At 38.3% G+C, this 23,353-nt stretch overlaps 1 protein-coding gene across 1 annotated transcript in view; it reads left to right on the top strand.

Moving 5' to 3' along the window:
* Positions 1-23,353, top strand: part of epha6 (eph receptor A6) — a 162,299-nt gene that overhangs the window by 61,466 nt on the left and 77,480 nt on the right. Inside the window, exon 4 of the mRNA XM_051403099.1 lies at positions 22,594-22,749. Within this exon, the coding sequence (XP_051259059.1) occupies positions 22,594-22,749 (156 nt within the window). The remainder of the gene's footprint in view (positions 1-22,593; positions 22,750-23,353) is intronic.

The following is a 23,353-nucleotide window of genomic DNA, read 5'->3' as shown; positions in this document are numbered from 1 at the left end:
CATAGAGAACATAGAGGTAGATGTGATCATATTTATCTGTGTGTGTGTAGGTGTGTGGGTGTGTGTGTAAGCAAGACGCACACACATTATATTACTTACTTTCTTTGTAATTGGGTGGCTGTTACTCATCCTCCTCTTCAACTGCTATCCTCCTTCTACTGTTCATCGTATTTGCTCATCTCATTTTCTCTATTTAGGAATTGCTCACTAATTGGCTGTCCTGAAAACTGAACAAGCATAAGAGCAACATTTCTCTTACACTTGTCTTTTCAATTGGCATCGCTGAAAAATAAATAAATAAAAAACTTTGTGACAGATGTCCAAGTTTGCAAAAGGGGCCGAACACACAATTTTTTGTATGTGTGATGTGCAAATGTCTGTATTTGTTTGTACTTAGCAAAGCCTTCTTACATCATTCAATGCACATTCATGTTGTTGGCACACTCACTCTGGCTCAAAGTGCTCTGCTTCCTAAGCAGTGCTAAAATTGTAACTTGTTACACAACTAATTTCTAGAGTTTTGTCAAGAATTGTGGTGTTCTTTGGCCAACTTCTTAGTTGCAATCTGAACACTGAACATTTAGTGGTGTTGTTAGTTGCATCATATGAAGTCATATTCCCAATATTATCGACTAAAATATGAGGCATATGAAGCAAGTCCTAGTCTGAAGTGCAGAAATGATAAAAATATGGAAAATCATTTTAAAACTACTCTCAAATACATGTAGAATTTGATCACATATCGGCCATTTCATTCACTTTATCAAACAAGCAAAGATGCACAGTAGACAGAGAATAAGAAACAAAGTAAGAGCATGGATAAACATATTGTAGCCATGAAAAGAATCATGAAACACCTGAAGCTGTGCAAAAAAGGATGCAATTCAGTATTAAGGAAGTCCTTGTAATTGTTTGCATTTATATTGTTGCACAACGTTTGTTGTAAGATCTGATACACATATGAGAATCTCAAGTTTCTCATATTTACAGAAGCCGAGAACGGCCATGTTTTTTTTTATGCACTGTTATTTCGTGATAACGACTTATTATCTCGTTATCTCGACATAAAAAAGTTTGTTTTCTTGTGATAACAAATTCATTTTTTCGTTATCTCGATATAACAAGATCTTGTAGGTTGAAATCAAGACGAACACATTATTAATAAATTAGTTATCACGAGAAAACGATCTTTGTTATATCGAGATAACGAAATAAATTAATTTGTTGCTCAGCTGCATGTTGGCAAATGCTGTATACTAAACTCAACGTGAGTAGAAAGCAGTGCCCTGCAGTGTAAAAGCATCCTGGTAATAAAGTAAGAAAACCTCATATTTGACTCACCTTTCTTAATTTGTGCATTTCTAAAACAATTCACACTTCAGCTCTTCAGGCGGTTTCTCTCAGTTCAACAACTGCATTGTCATGGCAGTTTGGTCGATATTTGGTCGTACATAATGTGTTTGTATTTATATGCAGCACTGTATAACCACATTACCAAGGCCTTTTCACATTATCTTCCATATTGTTCTCCTCGTATTTCACACTGCTCATCAGTGTTTTCCACATCTTTTAAAAACTGTCATCCATCTACAGTAATGTGAACACTAAAAGTTAACATGTCACATTTCAGTTAACAAAACAGAAATACCCTGTTTTTGTTGTTTTGTTGTTTTTGCTGTTTGGTTGGTTGGTTTTTCTTCTGTGTCTCTCTCTCTCTGTGTGTGTGTGTGTGTGTGTGTGTGTGGGTTGAAATCAAGACATTATTAATTAATTAGTTATCACGAGAAAACGATCTTTGTTATATTGAGATAATGAAATAAATTAATTTGTTATAACGAGAAAACAATCTTTGTTATATCGAGATAATAAGTCGTTATCACGAGATAACAGTGCATAAAAAAAAGGAAAAATCCATGGCCGTTCTCGGCTTCCGTACATATTAGTATATTTCAAGTTTTCCAAAATAGTTTTTTCGAAGTCCTTTTGAAGCACAGAGGAACTTTTCAACAGCTAATCAAGTATAAAAATCCTGTATACAGCTGTACTGATTTACATCCCCATATACCAAGAAAATTCTCATCATCAGTGTCAAGCGGAGTGGGGGATTTATCTGATTTCCTCTTGTCACTACGTAGTCCTACCTAATGGCAGTGAGCGTTTTGTATCAGGACAGTGCCTGGCAGGATGGAAGAGGCCGGCAGAGAGATTTAATGAAGCTTCCTCTGCTGGCTAATTAAAATCTTCCTCTCCCCCGCTCTGTCATTAAGCAATGTTTTAACAGGAAGACAGGAGAGAAGATAGCCTTGGAGTTTTCATTTTGCAACTCTCCTGCAGGTGTCTGTGTGGGGGGGTGGATATGGGGTATAAGTGCAATTCAACACTGACTCTAAATGTCTCTGTTTGCGTGTTTTTTCATGTTTGTCAGTGCCACTATAAAGGTCTCCTTATATTCTGTGTTGTTCCGATAACACTGGACCTAAGGGGGTGATTCTGAAAACATAGAAAACACACACACACACACACACACACACACACACACACACACACACGCACACTTGAAGCCAAAGTGTTCCTCAAAAACGAAATAATGTCTTACCCAATATTCATTCTTCTCCACACCCTATATGTGCCTGTGGATAGGCTAATAGGCTGCGGCATCATCCTCTGACACGAGGCATTTTTCTAATATGTTTGAACTGCTGGAGGACTCCACTGGGGTTTAATTGCAAGGGAAATGCACAGATATGTACTTAATTAAATCCCTTTACAGAGCCGTGTTGTCTTATATTTGCATTTTATTTAGAGGTGGAGCTACCCTGTTAACTACTTTGTGATTTACAGAAGATCTCCTCAGTTCTTTATTATGGAACATTCAGTTTTTTTCTCTCTGTTTTTTTTTTTATGTAGCAGAGACAGGGGCTAGGCTCAAGGGAGCTTTTTGGCTCAGGTAACTTGTTGGAGAGCTGCACATTCAACAACTTTTAAATGATTTCAATATGCTTATTTTGATATACTGTATGTCTGCTAGAGGGAGTGCCTAGCCCTAGAGCCTTGTGACTGTATTAAATTTTATTATGCAGGCTTTGAGCCACATCACAGCTGCATGTTGGCAAATGCTGTATACTAAACTCAACGTGAATAGAAAGCAGTGCCCTGCAGTGTAAAAGCATCCTGGTAATAAAGTAGGAAAACCTCATATTTGACTCACCTTTCTTAATTTGTGCAGTTCTAAAACACTTCAGCTCTTCAGGCGGTTTCTCTCAGTTCAACAACTGCATTGTCATGGCAGTTTGGTCGATATTTGGTCGTACATAATGTGTATGCATTTATATGCAGCACTGTATAACCACATTACCAAGGCCTTTTCACATTATCTTCCATATTGTTCTCCTCGTATTTCACACTGCTCATCAGTGTTTTCCAGATCTTTTAAAAACTGTCATCCATCTACAGTAATGTGAACACTAAAAGTTAACATTTCACATTTCAGTTAACAAAACAGAAATACCCTGTTTTTGTTGTTTTGTTGTTTTTGCTGTTTGGTTGGTTGGTTTTTCTTCTGTCTCTCTCTCTCTCTCTGTGTGTGTGTGTGTGTGTGTGTGTGTGTGTGTGTGTGTGTGTGTGTGTGTGTGTGTGTGTGTGTGTGTGTGTGTGTGTGTGTGTGTGTGTGTGTGTGTGTGTGTGTCTGATTTTATTTTCTTGTATTACCAAAGACAGGATGACAGCTTCTGAATAACAAAGTTTTACAATTGATCTTGAAAACAAACTGTATAAGAAAAAAGCGCTTTGAGCATCCAAACTGTGTGCCAACCATTATGACAAGGTTTTCAGACTAAATAAGTTTTCTCAGTGTACCTTCCAGGCAGCTATTGGTTTCCATTCATATCAAAAATCAACTTAAAGACATCTAAACCTTGCTTTGGTTAGTTTAAACACTTAAGACACTCTGATGGCAGTGTAGCACACAAGGCCTTCACATGACAGCAAGATCTGTATGATGGACCATGATAGGAACGGCCCCTTGTGGTGGATCCATTTAACCATTGGAAGCCACATTGCTCAGACCAACGGTGTCCGACAGCGGCAGTGACAGCTTTAATTTGGTAGCTGGCGGTCAACATGATTAGCGAACTGCAGGAGGCTTCTACAAAGTGGACCAACTGCCTTAGCCACCCACAGTGTGGGAGGAGAGGAGGAGAGGACAAGCAATGAGAAGATTGTTAAGGCAGATACACCGAGATTGTGAAGATCATGTGTGGAGCTGCTCTGAACACGTATTATTTTCATTATTTTAGGAAATCGTGAGGAAAGGTTTTCTGCAAACCTTATACTCATTATGTTGGACAAGATGTATGACATGCACAATATTTTCACATAATGCACCCTGAATAATATGTTCTACATCCGCACAAACCATTCACTCCTTTATTTCATATGCAAGCAGAAGCCCAGCCACTGCTTCATTTTCCAGTTGGCGGGGAGTTGATGTGTTCAGATGTGATTTATTGATCATGTTGAGCACATTAGTTTACCCACTGTGTTCAGTTAAAAAGCAATAACACATTTTACACCCTCTGTTCCATGCGAATGCAATAACACTAAACTAATTACGCAAACTGGGGACAGCGGCGTCATTTGTTAAAGCCCGAGCTTCGTGCCGACTCTGATCATTGAGATCCCAAGAATATTGGAAGTAATACCCAGAGATTTGATTAATTCATACACACCTTATCTTTCTCTGTTCACTGATTTATATGGAAAGAGAGCCATAGGGCAGTGACTGTGTTTACATGCCAGAGCAACCCAGCGACTGTAAGGGCTATTAGCTATTATTTAGTTTCCTACTCGCCTCTCATATTTTATTCTAGTCAGCAATATTGGGAATCAAAATCATTAACAACAAATAAAGGAAGGTTTTAATGTCAGTGCATCAGAACCAATGAATATAGATTTACAGGCTCAGCATTTCACATCAACATTTACCTATCTTATTGAAAGAAATCCATCTTGAATCTAGTTCTCATACATTTATTATTTTAGTTTATAGTGTGCTCATGATGTGTATTTTCCTAAATAGGGTTGTGTTTCATCCACAAGTAACCTGACACACACAAAACATTGGGCCAGGTAGTATTCCAGTAGAGCGTTTCTGTTTCTCCCTGCAACAGGGGCTCACTAGCAATGGACATACTGCACACAACATGATATGCCCCAGCTGGTGCTAAGAACACCAAGTAATACATTAAGGTTCATCTTGGTCCCTTTCCTATTGAAGCTACCAGATGAAGTTGTTCAAAATTGGTATTATACTTGATGTGACCTCAGTTTTCAGAAACGCATCAACAATGGTACACGATCAATGATTTATCACTTAACAAACATTGCAGAATTGAGAGGAGTCTTACCAAAGCCATAACAGCAGGCTTTGTAACCTGTAAAATAGACTACTATAATGGTCTTCCGCAGAAGGGTGTAGGGGGGCAGCTGTAGCCAAATCTTGACAGGGACTTAAAAAAAAGAGCTTATTACTTCTGTCTTCAAAACACTACATTGGCTTCAAGTACTTACTGGATTATTTTGCTTGTCTATAAAGCACTGATTGGCCTTGTTCCACAATGCTAGACCTGCTGAAGAGCCCACACGAGCCACCCACAGCTACCAAGTCATTTGGCACTGGTTCTTGTTGCCCAAATGTTAATTCTGGTGAACTCTGCTGAAGTTGCTTTTAGTATTTATTACTCCTCGTTGCCAAGGCCTGAGGACTGGAAATGTGCTCCTTCTCTCAAATATTTTGATTTTTGTTCTGCTGTCTCCTTAGGATCAGTGCTTGTTTGTAACAAAATCATTTGTGTGTGCTTCAGTGACCGAATGGATGTAAATTAGTCTTTTTAATATCTATCTTTTTTCATTATTACTTACTTATTTTATATCTTCTTATTTTCTTTTACCTAAGTGTTTTCTTTACATTTAAGTTTAAGTTAAGCATTTTGTTATGTTTCACAACCTAGTAATGACATTTACTCGTAAAAAAAACAGACAAGTCAAATTTTCCCTGCATACAAATATAATCTGTTTGCTTCTTTCAACACGCAACACACACACAATCAGGTCCGCACACATTTTGAAGGCTCTGCATTTTTTCCACTCTTATATTAGTCCAATTAGAATTAATTCTTCCTCATCATATGCTGTTATCGCTCTATAATAAAAAAACATATTAAACTAAAATGAAAAGAATAGCAAAGGATTTGAGGAAATGTAGCATCCATCAGCTTTTTTCCCTCTCTCCCATCAGTGGTAATTGATATTTGAGGCCTCGTTTTGCGCCCCGGCCTCCTTTTCTTGAAATGAGCTTTTGGAGCGCACAGAAAACAGCTGAGGCGGTGGAAATGGAATTGGTTGTGTGTCGGTGCATGAGAGAGTGGGATTATCCCAGCGTAATGTCAGCCTTATTAAACACTATTACACTCTATAGATCAGAGAGGAATCTGAGAAGGATATACTGCCTGCTCATCTGTGTGTGGAAGTGTGTGTAAATTGGGATTATATGCCCATAAATGAGAGCTTTTTATTTAGTGCCAGATATAATCCAGTGAATGTGCTCCACCTCTGATACAGTGCAATATGTGCAAAGATGTATTATTATTATTATTATTATTGTCATTATCAAATAACCATATCATATTTAATCAGGGCAGACGTTATTGTAAGTTACCTAAGAAATTCACTCAATTTATTAACAGTATTTCAAACATTCTGGACAATTGTATCCACATACTGCGCTAGTAAAACAATGCATATGTCTAAAGTGATTCACAAAACACACACAAACCATAATTGTTAATGCACCATAAGTTGATTTTTATAATTTTATGTAGGGAATTATTAATAGCTTTGGTGTAAAATATGTTTTAGCTGTGTGGAGGTGGTCTGTGTCAGCACTACATGCCATCCCCCTGCACCAGATCAAATTATCTGTTGGTATGTTTCTGTTGCTTTTTTAATAGAGCTTGAGAGACAGACAGCTGGTATTCTGTCTGTGTCAGTGAATGTAGGGTTATTACTGGCTGTTTATAAAAAAAAGAGAAATCAAAGGAATAGATGATTAAACAGAAACCGTCTGACATACAGCAGTATTGATAATAACAAGCACACTATTCATGGTTAGCTGCAAATTGTTTGTTTTCACGTGGAATTAGACCCAGGGATCAGTCACTTGTTGTTCTTGACTTTGAATGCATTCTTGTAACCTTGACAACATATCTTTATTATTTTGACTCTCACAGGAGATATTCAGTCATTGCAATCCACAACTAATGAACTTGGTGGATGTCAGTCTTTAAAAACCATCAATCCAACCTTGCTTACCAGCCACTAATTGCTGTGCGCTATCCCATGAGGCTCAGCAGGAGCACACTACATGAAAAGAAGTCTTATATATCTAAGCCAAACTACTGTATATAAAGAACAGCTATCAACATTTACTGTCTCAGATGTCTCAATATGCATCTTGTTGTTCAGGTGAAAATTGAGCCAATGTGCTGTTGGGGAATCATTACATTGGGGGTGTAGGCACAACAGCCAAAATGTGTTACATTACATGCCAGGTAGCGCAGCCTGAAGGCCAGTTCAAATATCAGCATCTGGATTTCTGAAGAAGTTCTTATTTGTTTTGGGGCTTTGTTTTTCAAAAATTTCCTGTCAACAGGAAATGCACACTGCCAAAGACAAACACATACACAGTCTCGCACTCCCAGACAGTTGCTCAAACATGCGTGTGCCTGCACTGAAAGCAGACATATACACCAACCCTGTCTAACAGAAATTTAAGTTTATACACTCCTAATTTACAACAGCAAATATGTTTTAAAATCAATGTAATGCTGTCCTGATTATTTTTTTCTTTTTCGACATAATGGGAAAACATTAATAAACGTACTGTATCTAAACTAAAACATGATTTAAAAACATATGGATGGTTATGTTTAGGCATTCACAGCTCTAAATTAAGATTAGGGAAAGATTGTCATTTTGGTTTAAAATTGAAAGTGATGAGACAGCATCAAGCTTACTCTACCAACTTTAAACAAAGTAAACAAAGCACTTATGTTGCCTAAATAACCGCACATGGGACTTAAAGGGGTAAAAACAATTTCAAATGATTGACAGGTGACTAGTAAAGGCTGGTAGTCTCCTCCTTCATAGAAAGAAGCTACTCCTAGCATGCACACACACACAGAGAGAGAGAGAGAGAGAGAGAGAGAGAGAGAGAGAGACAGAGATTATATAGAAATAGTCAGTTGAAAACACTTAACCTACCTACATTCTCACCTCCCACTTGCACACGGTCTCCAACCACCCGTACATATTTGTTCTCCATACATCCACACAAGTGTACACACTCACACTCACCTTCCACTCCCACTCACACCTGTGCAGTTTTCACACCGCCCTTGACAGCTCGTTTTAAACAAAGCAGCGAAGCTAATCCTTTCCTCCATAGGTCTGATTAGAAATCTTCATCTAACTCTGCTGGATGCCGAAACTTAAACAAAACCTATTCAATGCATTATTTAATTACCCGCCTTTGTGATTAATGTACAATTAAGATTTTGAATAGCTGAATGCTGCTACTGTACAGCAGCAGCCGCTAATAAGGCCATATTATGGTAGTGGTCTGAGATGTCTTTGCGAGACTGTGAGGATGAGCAGAAGAGTGTGAATGAAGAGACTGGGCCAAGCTGTTTAACATGACTGCCACAGCTTGGCTATTATTGGCAGGCAAGCTCCCTCCCTCCCTCCTTAACTGTGCTTTGACCCTAGCGTCATACACACATACACATGGGAGGCAGGTAGTTTGAAAGAAGAATAAATCCTTATAAAAATGTCATCAACATTGTTTAACCAATTAAAAGTTTTCATTCCAAACATAGCACCACCCATACATGTATTTTCATATAGATTGCACATGTTCTTTATGTTAAGTACAGGGAAATGATTACTGTGTTAATGTCGGAACATCTTCTGGCTCTGCCTCATTGTACCTCCATACATGCTATGGTCCATTGATTGGCACATTGCCGTAGTGTTCGAAGGAGAGAAGATTCAATCCGTTCCAACTGTCAGATGTCACTTGATGAAACTGCGTTTCCTATACAAACAGAACTGCCTTGGCGTAAAACAACTTTGGTAATATGAGTGAGTTTGAAAATGTGTGTGTTCGTTATTTCAGTGTGCAGGGTAGAGCGTGTTGTCCTCAGATCATTAACAAGTGATGCTTGCGCTCCAATCGTGCTCATTCTCCCTTAATTACTGGCAAATGCCTCCCGCTAGTCCCATGAAGGCGTACTCCATCATCCCAGATGACTGCACTTGGAGTGCTTTCTGTCCTTTGCTAAGCAAGTTCTCTCAAGTCACAAACTCCAACTGAACCAGAAAGGCTTATAGTGTACAGTAGCACATCAACCATAAAATAAAGCAAGTGCATTCTCTTTTTAGGCTTGTAAAGGCTTTATTTTGTCCAGTTGCTGTTTGAAATAAAACTATGTGCATTTTTCTACAGCGTGGTAGTGAGTGAAATTATTTTGTATCTAGTTCATTATTATAAGTAGTTATCCACACTTGCTATTAATACACTCCCTGTTAGGTTAAAGTAGAGCTTTTGCAGAAAAGATCCTGACAGCTGTGATGTGTTTTACATAATAATACTTTTCCACAGGCAGAAACTACAGTGTCAGTCACTGTACTTCATTATCTTTTTATTGTATTATCATTATTTTTTTTTTTACATTTTCTAAGTTATAAGTCTAACTGCCACAGCTACAGTGGCAAATAACATGTATTAATAGTTCCTGGAGGTACAATTGAGAGAGCATTAAGATCTTCCCTGACCCACTGCAGACCTACAGTAAGTGATGGCTGTTTATAATGACAAGCCTCCACATGTTTCAGAACTGTAGAAGAAACCACTTCAGCATTATAATCCACTTCATCGCAGTCCATCTGCATGTTGAGTGTATTACAAACACTATTCTGTGGCCAAAATAAACACAATTCCTCTGTTTCGTTTGTCATGTATGATCTAGTACATGAGCAGGTTTTTGCACAATAGAGTGCAGTGCTCCTGTCCTTCTGTTGCTCAGACATGCCATTTCCCATGCTAGCTCACTTGCTACCCTGACAAACCTGCCTCTGACCCATTCATAGACCTTTATCACAGCAGCCATTTTGACAGGAAATAGTATTGTAAACACAGGTGTTACCAGTGATGATAATTAAGGTTCTATTCCATATTCAACAGAGTTATGGTGCTGCTATTGTGCATGCTGGCTCACTGGAAAGGCTCTGCTAAAAATAATCTTAATTTGTATCATTGGTAACACCTGTGTTTACCCTACTATTTCATTTTAAAATGGCTACTGTGAAAAAAGGGTTATTTTCCTAAATAAGTATGATATGCTCTACATAAGATGAGCACTTTCTACATCTTTTTTTTACCATCCCCAGGCCAAAATGTCACATTTTCCCATATTGGTTCTACTCGGGTCATAAACTTATCACTATTTACACAAAACCGTTCGACCTTAATTTAATATATACTTAAAGTCTTGCTTTTTTTTACCACTCCAGTAGTCTGTGTAAAAATTATCACCATCAGCTACCAAGTCCACATCTTCTCACATGTAGCTGTATCGTAGCTGGTAGACTCAACAGTGTAATCACACAAGGACGTCTTGTATCATCTTTTCTCTCCTTCTGTTTTGGCACTCAGTAGAACTTCTTTTTTATAAATTTTTGCAAAGTTGTTCAGAAATACATCCAACGCCTTCGCACTCAAAGGGTGACAGCAAGATTTTCTCACTTCTCACTAACTGCATGTGTTGACATCCCTACAGCTGCTTCTCAGAAATACAATTTTACACTTTTTATCAACACTTCTTACCTGTTACGGCATCCCATCATCATTATTTATTTCACCAATTACAGTTTCTGGACTCCAACGGTTTTGGAATGTACTGGCTTATCTGCAGAGTGTACTTGTGAGACAGCACTCAAACAAAGCCTTTCAGGCACCTTTTGAGATTTTCTTCTTTTTCTGTGCAATCACCTCCATCATTCTCTCTTAGTGCTGTGAGAGATGCTCAAGATGCTGCTTGTCTCAAAGGAAATTAAATGTTTGCAATCTGCACTGTGTTCACAGTTGCACATATTGATGCATGCTCATGCTATACAGTATGTGTATACTTCTTTGCATTTGTAAATATTTTTCTCTAATGCATACACTTCAACAGATTTGAGCCTGTTTGCGTAGGTCCGTCAGAGTGAGATTTAGGAAGTTAAAAGAAACCGAATCGAGAGAGAGAGAGAGAGAGAGAGAGAGAGAGAGAGAGAGAGAGAGAGAGCTTCGCCAAAGGCATTTAAATTGACTGATCCATTTTAATTTCACTCCAGCTCCATTATGTTGTTGTTGATGTTACTAAAGGGCTGCCATGTCATTATCTCCCTCTTTTGTTTGTGCTGTTTTTGAGAAGACATTGCCGTTGTTTATTTTCCACAAGAAGGCCTTTATGCTAATGCGACCTCTGCTAAAGACGATTTGCTGTCGATTTAACAGCGTGTTAAAACCACAATCAGCATCAATCATGCAGAAGGAAGGCAGGGAGTGAGGGAAAAGTTTGGGGCTAAGTCATGCTAATCTTCATAACACCTTATAATAAATTCATTAGGCCTCTACACGCACACATTGACACACATTCTTTCTTCTTCGAGTGGCACATAGCCTTGCGAGTTTCATAATTAAACTTAGTAACAGTGAAAACAGTGGGGTGAATATGAATGTAAAGTAAGCTCTTCTAGAGGCAGTGAATGAAGGTTTGTACTATGAAGATTTAATCTTCTTTCAATAAACTGACATTCACATAGAGGAAGACAAGCATACTACAGATGGTAGAGCAAGAGACAGAGCCAACATAAATACAACTGAGGAACAGTAGCAGTAAACTGAAAGCAAATAGGTAATAATAATAGAAAAGGGCTGACACACAAGAAGAAATATTTTTAAATGGAAAGCTGTGCCATGCATAGTCTAAATTATGAATATATTTTTTCTACTTGTACTATTTTACTTTAGTGTCGCCTCAATCAGCTGGCATACTGCTGTAGATCTGTTGCCCCTGAGCAAAGCATTACGGAGTATGGATTTCTGGCTGGAACATTTTCACATAAATCTAGCCATTAGTTTTTTTAAGGAACCTTGTCTTTCCCCACAAAGGGAAATTCTGTCCTGACTGTGGCACTAGATGAAAGGTCAGAAAATCACTCTATCAGTCAGTGAAAAATCATCAGAAATCTTAATGTGCGGAGCATCAATATGCATATGAATGTCTGTCTAGCCTAGAGCTTGTTAATCGAAAATGTGTACATTTTGGCAGATTGTTCTACCTTTAGATAGAACTAGTCTAGCTGTTTCCTCTTATTAACAGTCTTTCTGTTACGCTAAGCTAAGCACGAAAGCTCTCCTGGCTGTAGCTCATATACCATCCAGACATGAGAGTGGTATCGATCTTCTCACTTCTCTCATCTAACTCGCAGCAAAAAAGCGAATAAGCGTATTTCCCAGAACATCAGACTATTCCATTAATACTTCTTGCTCTGTGCTGTGTTGAAGAGATGGACACAACCAACCAACATCAACATCCACCAACTCCACCGCTTGCAGGGCAACAAGTGTCACATTCCACTAGTAGTTGATGGGGTCAGTGCCCGCTAGCCAACAATAAGTAATATCACAGATTTAGTGTTGTGATCATGCATTAGAGACATCCTAATGTGGGTCAGCGCTGCCTTGGAGCCAGTCAGGACATTATCTCAGCAGTCAAGCTCAGACAATAAAAACCCTTTTTTTACTGTCCGTCCCAAAGCCTCTACCAGCCACTGTTTTGTCTCCAAAGTAAGATTTATAGAGGAACTCTGCTCTCTCTCAGAGAGTCGGATGTCTTTTAGTAAGTTTACCGCTCTGTTAGTTCATCTGGCAAAAGACTCGTTCTGTGCTGCTATAAACATTGCCATAAAGAGACCAGTGAGGCTGACCTCTGTAGAGTCCATAAAAAGATCTTCGTCTCTGATAATGTCACTGATATATAAGCGATGGTTGCCCCTGAATGAGCCCATCCAGCAGTCTCCTTGGTGAAAACTTGCTCTTACTCTCTTGCGTCTTTTTGTGTTTTTGTCTTCACATCATTCATTGCCTGGCTGTTAATAAGCTCTTTCTGTGCGTGTCCGTCTTTCTTTCCCTTACACCTTCATCTCCTTTAAAAATATAGATATCCAGTGTACCAGAACATTTTACTAAGATGGATGCCAACATTGTAACTTTAATGTTTGGTTGAATACAGCCAGTCACATAAGAAAAAACACCTTTCTTTTCTTCCTGGAGTGTAAAAATATACAAGGCCATTCATGTCATACTTAAATGGAAACAAATTGTGTTTTATTCTGTTACACCAGAATGTCTAGTATTTGTATATGATGAAAATGATTTAAGAAAACACATGCTAGTTGATGGCCTGCTTGTCCTGAAACTCACAATAACTGTTGTGTGTGTGTTTGGTCACAATACACACAACATGGACAATATTGCTATTTTCACTGTTTGGTTCAATTCACCAGCAAAAGCATAAAATAAGAAGACTGCTCGATGTAAACAATGAGGGATTTAAAATACAGTGTTATGACGAAGAAAATGCATTCAGCACGTTTGTTAGACCTCAAGGATACACACAATGTGTTTTGGTGAATAACACTGTGAACATAAATTTTGTTTGTTTTCAAGAATACTCCACAAGGTACCTTTAATGAGAAAGGAGGAGGGAGGTATCACCATGACAATCAAAAAGTATTTAACAAGAAACATTGTCCTGTAGAAATTGCATTAAGCAGTGATTTCATGCTGCTGGAGAGTGCAAGTGATTCAAATCCTTTGTAAAGCCTCTCTCAGTCACCCCCTGCATGTTGTCAATGAAGGAGATACTTAGATCTGATTACCCTTGTTAATAGTATTGTTTTTTTTCTACTAACAAAAATGGCCGGCAATAAAAGAGCTTATTAAGAGCTTATTATTAGCTCTATTACCTGTGATCACCAATAATGAATATCCTGTAATTGTATCTTAGTCTGATTGAATGTAATACACCTTCATGCTACGAAATACCAGTCTAATTAAACTGGGGGGGAAAATCAATGCGATAGAAGTTCAAATAATTGTGGCAAGAGGGTACATAAAGGAACAAATAACCACCAATAGTGAGTGATTTGCATCAATGCCGTTACATTTATGATAGTTTGTCTGAATATGCAAAGTGGAAAGAGACTCTCTTCATCACTGAGTCAAGCTTGCTGTGTCCAAGTTAGCCTTTGCTATGTTGCTAGTAAACAAACTTGCTTTACAAAGCCACAGGACTCAATGATCTCTAAATGCCATGACTGAGATTAAAATCAGGAAGACAGTAGGAGAGAGTGAATACAACGAGGTAACAACCTGGGGGTTGAAAACTGTACAAGAGATAGCAGCTAAACACCGGTGAGGTCATGCAAACGTGGGATATATAAGGTCAAATATTTTTTCATTGTTCAAGATCATTTTAAATTGAAGGGAAACTATGCACTTAACTAAAACATACTGGATGTATCTTATATAATATTATAAAGAAGGTTTCATACAAAACATTAACATGCAATGCAAATATCACATAGAGAAAAATACTAAGGGCACAAAGTAAATATAATGTAATATAAATATACTGTACTATCATATAAAATTAAAAGAGATGAGAAAGAGTGGAAGATTGAATTTATAAGAAAGCTTGGCAGACCTTTCAAATAAGTTTTCAAGATGATTATGAAGTTAATTCAATATAATAAGTGAAGAAAAGAGGATATACATTTTATAGCTACTTTATGGCTGTCACACAAGGAAGCCTGCTTTTCCTCTTTCACCCTTTGTCACTAATTGAGCAAACACCATTCTCAACACTCCAGCAGAGATGTGTTGGAGAGGCCCACTAATCCTCAAGTGCAAATCAGAGATAGCGCTCACTGCTCTCAGCTAATGAAGAGAGGGAGGAAGGCTGATGAATAAGAGAGATGTACTGACACAGAGAAGAGAGGACGGCTTTTCATTTTGAGTGTTTGAGAGTGTTGTTCCTGTTTACATGTGAAACTATTTAATGTAGGTTTACCACAACTGCCACCACTACTGTTTATTTGAGGGACGCTGACGAGTGTGACTTCTCACTGCATATTGAATTACACCTAGAGGCAGTGTACTTGTACGTGTAAACACAGACTATTGTGGTTGGCTCACAGACATAAGAGAACTCAATACTGTTCATCTCGCTGATATTGGCAGGCTTTGTCTGGAAGTGAATTGGTTTCATGTAGCATGCGCAAGGAAAATGGGGTTGTAATTTTCCTTTGGTGAAGCATGATGAATATTATTATGTATGGAGGAAGAAAAGGGACTAGACGCCATTCTGCTAAAATGCTAGATATGTGTGGACAAGAGACAAGTACTGTGTCACCACAGAGAAAAACCAATAAGGCTTTTTTCTTGTTCTCATAGAAGGTACACTGAGGTGGAGGAATATTTGTGTAGAATGAAACTAAAAGATGACACATCTTCCTTTTTTTCCCATATGCATCAAGTTTCAGGCTGCAACACGCCTATTACGCCACCATCTCTGCAATAACCTCTCATCCTTTGCATCGCTGCCTCACCACGCTGCCTTTGATTTCAAGAGCTGAACTATTCTGCAACATTTGTTGATGTGGTTCTGCAAGTAAATGCTGCAGAATTGTGCTCCTCTTGGAATTGTTCTTCTTCGCTGACCACCGGGACAGGAGCCCACCATCATCGGCTATACACTGCAAAGAGCTAAAGAGTGTTTGATCATTCATTTACACATGCACTCAGACCTACACACACATGCAGACACCAGTAAAGAACCAAGGCTATATTATGGGATGTGTTGGACTCATTGCCACTGATAGGTGAAATTTTATATGAATATTTAATTCAGTGATTCTTGTTAAGTGTTCTAAAACAACATTTAGACCCTAACGGCACACTTAACCTTTAACCTCTCAAAGCCAAACTACTATTATTTAATAGGCTCAGTTTTTACTACAAGATTTAAGATGGAAAATTAATCCTTACTGACTTGAGATAGATAGATAGAGCCTGACTGTATTTGCATATAACAAACATGGTGTATAAAATGAAACATGTTTTTTTTTATTAATTTTTTTGCAGTGGAGAGATGACAGGAAGTTTGGGGAGAGAGAACTGGGAAATGACATGCAACAATGGTCTGAACCAGGGATTATGTGGTTCACCGCTGTCACCTTGACCCCTACTCCAACAGCGTTAATGGTTTTCACCTACACATTATTCAGAACCTCTGTGATGAACAGTTTAGGAGATATATTCAATGACTTCCAGAACAACTGCTGTGTTTTATAAATTGAATTTAAAAAAAACGATTGATTGCACTTTGTGAGGTGCTTTCATCCATTCTTGTTTTCTGCAATATCTGCTCATGGCAACTATAGTACACAGATAGGGAAAGATTGTGTTATGGCAAATGAATTACATGAAAGGTATGGTAAAGGTCAGGCAACTAAAACACCCATGGTACATGGAGCATACTGCTTTCTGCACTGGCATTGGACACAAATCGTGGCATGCACAATTGTCCACTCTGGATGTAAAGTTTCCTTTACATAGGCAACTACACTGTGCAATATATATCATCTTACGGGTTTCTGTATACAAAAGTATTTTCTCTCTCTTTTATATTTGCATATCTATTTTTAGACTGCACATACTGCCTCCCTTTTATTCCTGCTGTGCTATGTGTCATTGCAACGTAATTTCATTTTGATACAAATCCAAATGACAAATAAAGTCTGTCTAAGTCTAAGTCTAATTCTTATCCTTAGGGATACTGGGTGGAAATTCTAGTTGATAATTCTAGGAGTGAGGTATCTTTCATATAGTTTTTATATAATGCTGCGTAAACCCCTCTCACTTTATTTTATTCAAATATCTCAAAAACAATAAAAACACAGGTGGAACCACCAAATTGTCCAGATGCTTAAAACAAAAGGGTCACTGCTTCGCTAACCAAAATGTTTATTGAACCAATCAGAAAAGCAAATTGAGATCCAGCAGATGGTCATAATGTACAGTATAGAAAGTAGAGAAACAGATAAACAGGCAGAGGCAAAAAGACTGACAGATAGACAGACAGGTCTACTCCCCCTACATGATCTGCCTGCCAGTTGCTCTGATGTTGTTCAGGTCCGGTGAGTATGAAGTAGCGAGCCTCACCAACCAATCTGCCGCCTCTGGGTCTCAGGGCCAAGCTCGGGGCTCGGAGCCCGACTCGGCTTGAAGATGTTCTGGATGACTTCCAGATCTCATTAACCTTGGGCTGAGGGCCTAGTTAGATCAGAGCCCCAAAGGCCAGTGGGTCAAGATACTATTCTCTCATCCCCTGCTCATTTCTAGGTGTGGACAGTATACATTCACATTGCTTCTGTTTAAAAGAAATCCATACACATAAAGATAAAGATTTTTGTTTCTGGAACTATCAATAACACCTTCAATAAAGAACATATCGGTAATAGATTAGCATAATATTGTATTATGCATAATACATTTGAAGAATTGATAAACGCCCTTTATAATATATTATGATGTGTAATATAAATATAATATAAATATAAAACACCATGACTGTATCTTATAAAAGTAGGTGGGCATGAGGTCAGATAAGAAGTTTTGTAATTCAGTGACACTCCAGTGCTTCAGCAGCTGTTGTGTTTCCTCTGTGCTCACACAGTTTAAATGCCTGTCATGGGCTCTGGTGTCAGGAGCAACAAACAGTATGAGTGTCATATCATGCTTCAGTCTGACAGGCAGACATACAGTACAATATGTTCCTTCTCACTATCAATACAGCCATAGCACACTTGATGCTTATGAGGCACCATGTTTACAAATGATTTGAGTGAATATGAGCATCTGTACATTGTATCCTTAAATATATAAATATAATAATACAGCATAGTAGAACACATATAATATCCATACTCATTAAGACATTTCTATTTAAGTACATTCAGTTTAGATATTGGCTTCACAGAAAATGGTAACCAACTTTTATTCATTTGTTGTTTCTATGACCCTTGGGCTGATGAACCTGTAACAAAAGGGATTCATTGCAGCAACACTCACACACACAACCCTAGGGCTGTGTGATATGATGACACATTGTGTGACAGCAACATTTCATATTATTCCATCATTTATTTAATTGTGTCGCAAATCATATTTTTTGTCATTTGGACAACGCTTTGCATTCTTCCACACGGCACAGATGCAGTTGGAACATTTTCATGAAGCCAACACAAACAAAATGGAGGAGAGTGAAGTGACACAGAGTGGAGTAATTCCGAACAGGAGAAGGACTCAAGGAGCTCATATCTAAAAGAAGGGCTACTTCTGTCACATGGACATGGTTTGGATATTAAAAGTCGGACATAAACCAGAAAACCGAAAAAAGTAAATAAAACGAAGAATAATAATCAGTAGATTATTATAGGATTAAGTAACTTTATTTTTTTGAGTTGATGATTTAAAATGTAAAGAAAGAAGCCTTTCCATGTGGTCATTTTATATTCACTATTTATTCATTGAATTTACAGAGAATGTGCTATATCGTGATATGTATCATGGATATAAAATAACCTAAATCGTGATACGAAATTTGGTCATTTTTCACAGCCTTATGTAACACACACACATTCAGTCTTGCTCTGCTTTGCTATTTTGTTTGACTGTCATACTCACTAGTCACCAGACCACCAGCAGCCTAACGTGCAAACTCCAATACCAAGTCTTTTTCATCTGTATGGATCAGACGTCTTAACTGGGAAATAACAGAGGTGTATTATTATTACTACTGCAGTAATCACACACTACATATAAATGCTTCCATGTTTTTAAATAAGGAGAAAATTGTTGTCCTTGATGGATCAGCGGTGAAGACTTTAGCATTAAGGACATGCTTGTCTTTTTTCCAGTCAAAATCTCCAGGCTTCATTCAAATCTGACAAGCTGTCTAGCTCAGTTCAACGTGCTGTTTGTCACTGCTGTTGCCATGTGTCACTGGTGTGTGTGTACATACCGGCATGTGTGTGCTAACCTCCTTGCCACCATGTGTGTGTCGATCCTGGGGTGATGCATGACCAGCCATTGTACAGCACCAACGTGGCCTTGGAACAGAGCCTGGCCAGACAGATTGCAGCAGGATGCTGAGAGGTTCGAAAAGGAACATCCCCTCAGTTCAGCGAAGGTCGGACAGAGGCATCATTAGGTTGACAGAGTCTAAAACAGGGTCCAGTGGGGTGGGGAGAGTTGACTGACGGTTTTTGACTCAAGGACATGCCGGTATCAGAGGTTAATGATGGAGGCAGCCTTGGTACGCCATGGGGGTGCCACTTATCATACTGATACAGATACTGTGTGTGCATGTGTGCGTGCTGCATGCATGTGTGTATGTCAAGTTTTTTGAAGGCCAATATCAATCTGAATATTTTTTTTAAATTGAAGTCATCAATGTTTAGTATTTAGCATTTTCTATATAGTAGAAAAAAAAATATTACGTCAACCCCCTGCAGCGTGTGTGTCTGTGTGTTAACCTCCTTGCCTCAGTCCTAATTGTCCCCTTTTGATCAGAGCAGTGGTGGTTTCGGGCGCTTCCTTGTCCTCCCTACAGCTCCATTTATCACAGGCAGCAATGGAGACACACAAGGCACTAGGTGCTTCAAGGTGAATCCCTTCAAATGGCTCAGCTTGTGTTACCTTGTTAAATCGATGTGCTTGGTGACAAGCAGCAGCAATGGAAATCTCACCAGGCAGGAGACTTTTGCACGTCTTTGTGACACGGAAGTGCTCTGGAGGTTGAGAAAATACGATTAAAAGGCAGTTGCAGTCTGTCCCTAGTGTGAAGACTTTTGTTAACTCTTGTAAGCTTATGGTCTTTTTTTTTTATTAATGGAAGCTGGTTTTACGTATTATGTTTGTCTGTTTATGTTTCACACTGAAATATTTTAAACATGTCATAATTTATCAGTCAAACCCACACTGAAAAACTTCAATTTACACTATAGAAATTGTTTAGAAAAAGGAGTTTCAGTGCTTCCTGTCCTATCTCCTTTAGCCCACGAAATGAGACATTACACATTTTTATGCTATGGCAGTACAAAATTCACAATGCATGCGATCTTGGCACACTTTTGCTATTCATTCTGTGAATTTTTATACAGAAAACTTGGGTTTGATAGTAATACATGTGTTTTGTGTGAATGTGTAACCAACAGAAAGCTTCTTCATTACACGCTTTCATACACAGAGCTGCTGGAATAAGTTCAGCAGTTAGCGCTGGATTAGAACAAAAACAGACTCATTTTGGCAACATTTTCCATGCACAAAACCAAGGTGTTTAAAAGCCCTCTGTTAGGAAAAAGTACAGGGATTTACAGCTTTACACATATTCTTTCTAAAATTACAGAAATATATATATATATATATATATATATATATATATATATATATATTTATATAAGCAATTCTTAGATTCTTAGTGGCTTTGCTGAATAGGTAGACCTGTTTCTTGTGACTTTTAATACTACTATATAGTATACTTAGTTTTATTTTCTATTTTATGATATTCTGAATAGATCGTTTTCACAGCAGACATTTTGACTTCTCAGTTGGAAAAGCACAGGTGTTACTAATATTATTTGCAATGGCTCTGTTCTCTAAGTGTCCCAGTAAGTCATGACGTATGATAGTGAGTGCACAAAACCAGGACCCTGAAACTGAAGCAGCTAAATGGAATTCAGCCACTAGTAGGCTTTTTTGGTTGTGTCTGATCTTACAAGTGAGAGCAGACACTGGCTTTTATCCAGCACCTGACAGGAAGCAGAGAAGCGGATAGTTACTTTGCTAACGGCCAAAAAAAAAAAAAAACTCATCATATACTGTCACACATACACATAATAGACTGTGAATTAACAGTGTTATGAGTCAGTGTTCAGTTCGGCATGTATGTCATCCACAAACCACCACTTATTTTAGTGAGAATTCTTAATTATTGAAATGGTCCGCTTCTTCCCAGTTTTTCTCCCACTGAAAGACCACAACTACAAAGGAGGCTAAAAACGTTGAGGTGAACAAATTTTAAGTTTGTACTGAATACAGTTTATCTTTCGCACTTCAGAAACTGGCCACAACCAATGCAAGGGCAAGATATACTGCTCGAAAACTGAGAGCTTGTCTAAAGAACAGTGGTTGAAGGCCATGCAAAAGGCAGCCTATGAACAAAGCCTCAACATTATGTTCTTGCTTAAAGTTTGTTTGATACAGGCCAGTATGGCTTCTTTGTAGAAAATGATATAGAGATATAGATTTTTGACAGACCCATGGTATACCTACACATTTTCCCTTTCACTGGTTAAGCGTATCTATCCTCTATGTGGCAGACTGCTTCATTCACAGTGTCACAGATCCTGACAGATTTATTAGTATTTTTAATGTCACACTTACACATTTATCTTTTCTTTGATAATATGCCTTGTCACAGCAGCAAAAGCACAGGTGTTACTTGTGACATGCATACATTTAGAACTGTTCAGTTTAAGTGCATTTTCGCTAGAGCTTAGAAAAAGGCGTATTTCACTGTGTCTTTGGTAGGCATATTATTGAGATTTTGCAGTTTTGACATACATTAAATATTTGCACTTCTTTATTTAAGTCAATTCTGTTAGCATTGTGGTTTCTCTCAGATTTCTCTGACGTTGTGATGTTTTTCTGTTGATGTCTTTGAAGAATGGAAACCCAAATTTAACAAAAGAAACTCAGATCTGCTCACTTTCTCTTTCCAAATGAAGCTTCTCTGTTGGTTTATAAGACTGCCTCCCAACAAAGTCTATTGGGTTTTTATATGGATCAACCAATGAACTAGAGTAAAGGTAATACCCTATAGGGGTCTAAAAAAAACTATAAAAAACACCCTCAGACAGGTGTAACAGGTGATATATGCGAATGCTCAGCTTCCTTCGTTTTGTTAAAAATGTATTAAATCTTTAGAATAATTTGCTTTTACAAGATGAACAGGTAGAGTAAAAGTTCCCAAAACCAGAGCAGATGGTCTAATTATGTAAGGAGACCTTGCTGCATCAATTTCGAAATAAAAATTATTTTCATGAATCGGTTCATGTCATGAGATATGAATGTCTGATAACTGATAAAACTAAATTCATGATTATTGAGACAAATCAGGCAACTCCAGTGCCTCTTGAAGACTGATGTTATAGGTATGGCTGCTATGGATGTGTCTCCATGGGTCCTCATGCATTGGGAAACATTATAAGGATATGTGTTGTCTGATATTTTTACCTGTGCACCCATGACATGTCCTGGTTTTGCTTTCATGTCCTGTCACATTGTCTCTCTGTCACCCCCAGCATGCCACCCAGGCTTCTACAAGGCGTATGCTGGAAACATCAAGTGTTCAAAGTGCCCTCCACATAGTTTTAGCTATGGAGAAGGTGCTGCTATCTGCCGCTGCGAGAAGGGCTTCTTCAGGGCTGAGAAAGATCCTCCAACTATGGCTTGTACACGTGAGTAAGCCAGCAAACAGGGCACGATACTTACTTATTATCTATTACAAAACCTCATAGAGGGCTTTAAGTCATCCTTTTTGATGTGATCAGAGTCAGGGGAGAACCTCACTGCTATCACTGCAACTTTGTTAATTGTGAAGTCATGTGAGATTCTATACTTGTGTATGCCTGACAGGCTGGGTGAGTTATTGCTTTGTCTCTAGAGCTGGTGGATTACTCCAGTGGTCTCTCAGAATTTGCTGCGGCTGTAAATCCAGTCTCGTCTTCAGGACTTATCTGGTGTGAAACTGTACATTAGAGAGTCTCTGGATGAATTACATGGCTTTTGTTCAGCTGCCTCGTCTTCATTGATGATTCACTGACTGTCATTACGACTTCATATTTGCATTAAATTACAGTTTAACCGGACTAATTCTCCTTTAATTAAAAAGCCATTTAGCTGTCACTGAGATAGACGGGGGCCACGTCTAAGAGCTCCACAGGGTGGTAGAGTGTATTTGTCTTTTATGGCAGCACAAAGCCAAGTCATTGAGGAGAAGCTGTGAGTTTACAGTTCCCTGCAAGTTGTTTGCCGAGGAAATCTTCAGAAAGGCTTGGCTCT

Source organism: Dicentrarchus labrax, unplaced genomic scaffold, assembly GCF_905237075.1.
Source record: "Dicentrarchus labrax unplaced genomic scaffold, dlabrax2021, whole genome shotgun sequence".
Taxonomy (NCBI): Eukaryota; Metazoa; Chordata; class Actinopteri; family Moronidae; genus Dicentrarchus; species Dicentrarchus labrax.
This window is presented reverse-complemented; position numbering and strand designations above follow the sequence as displayed.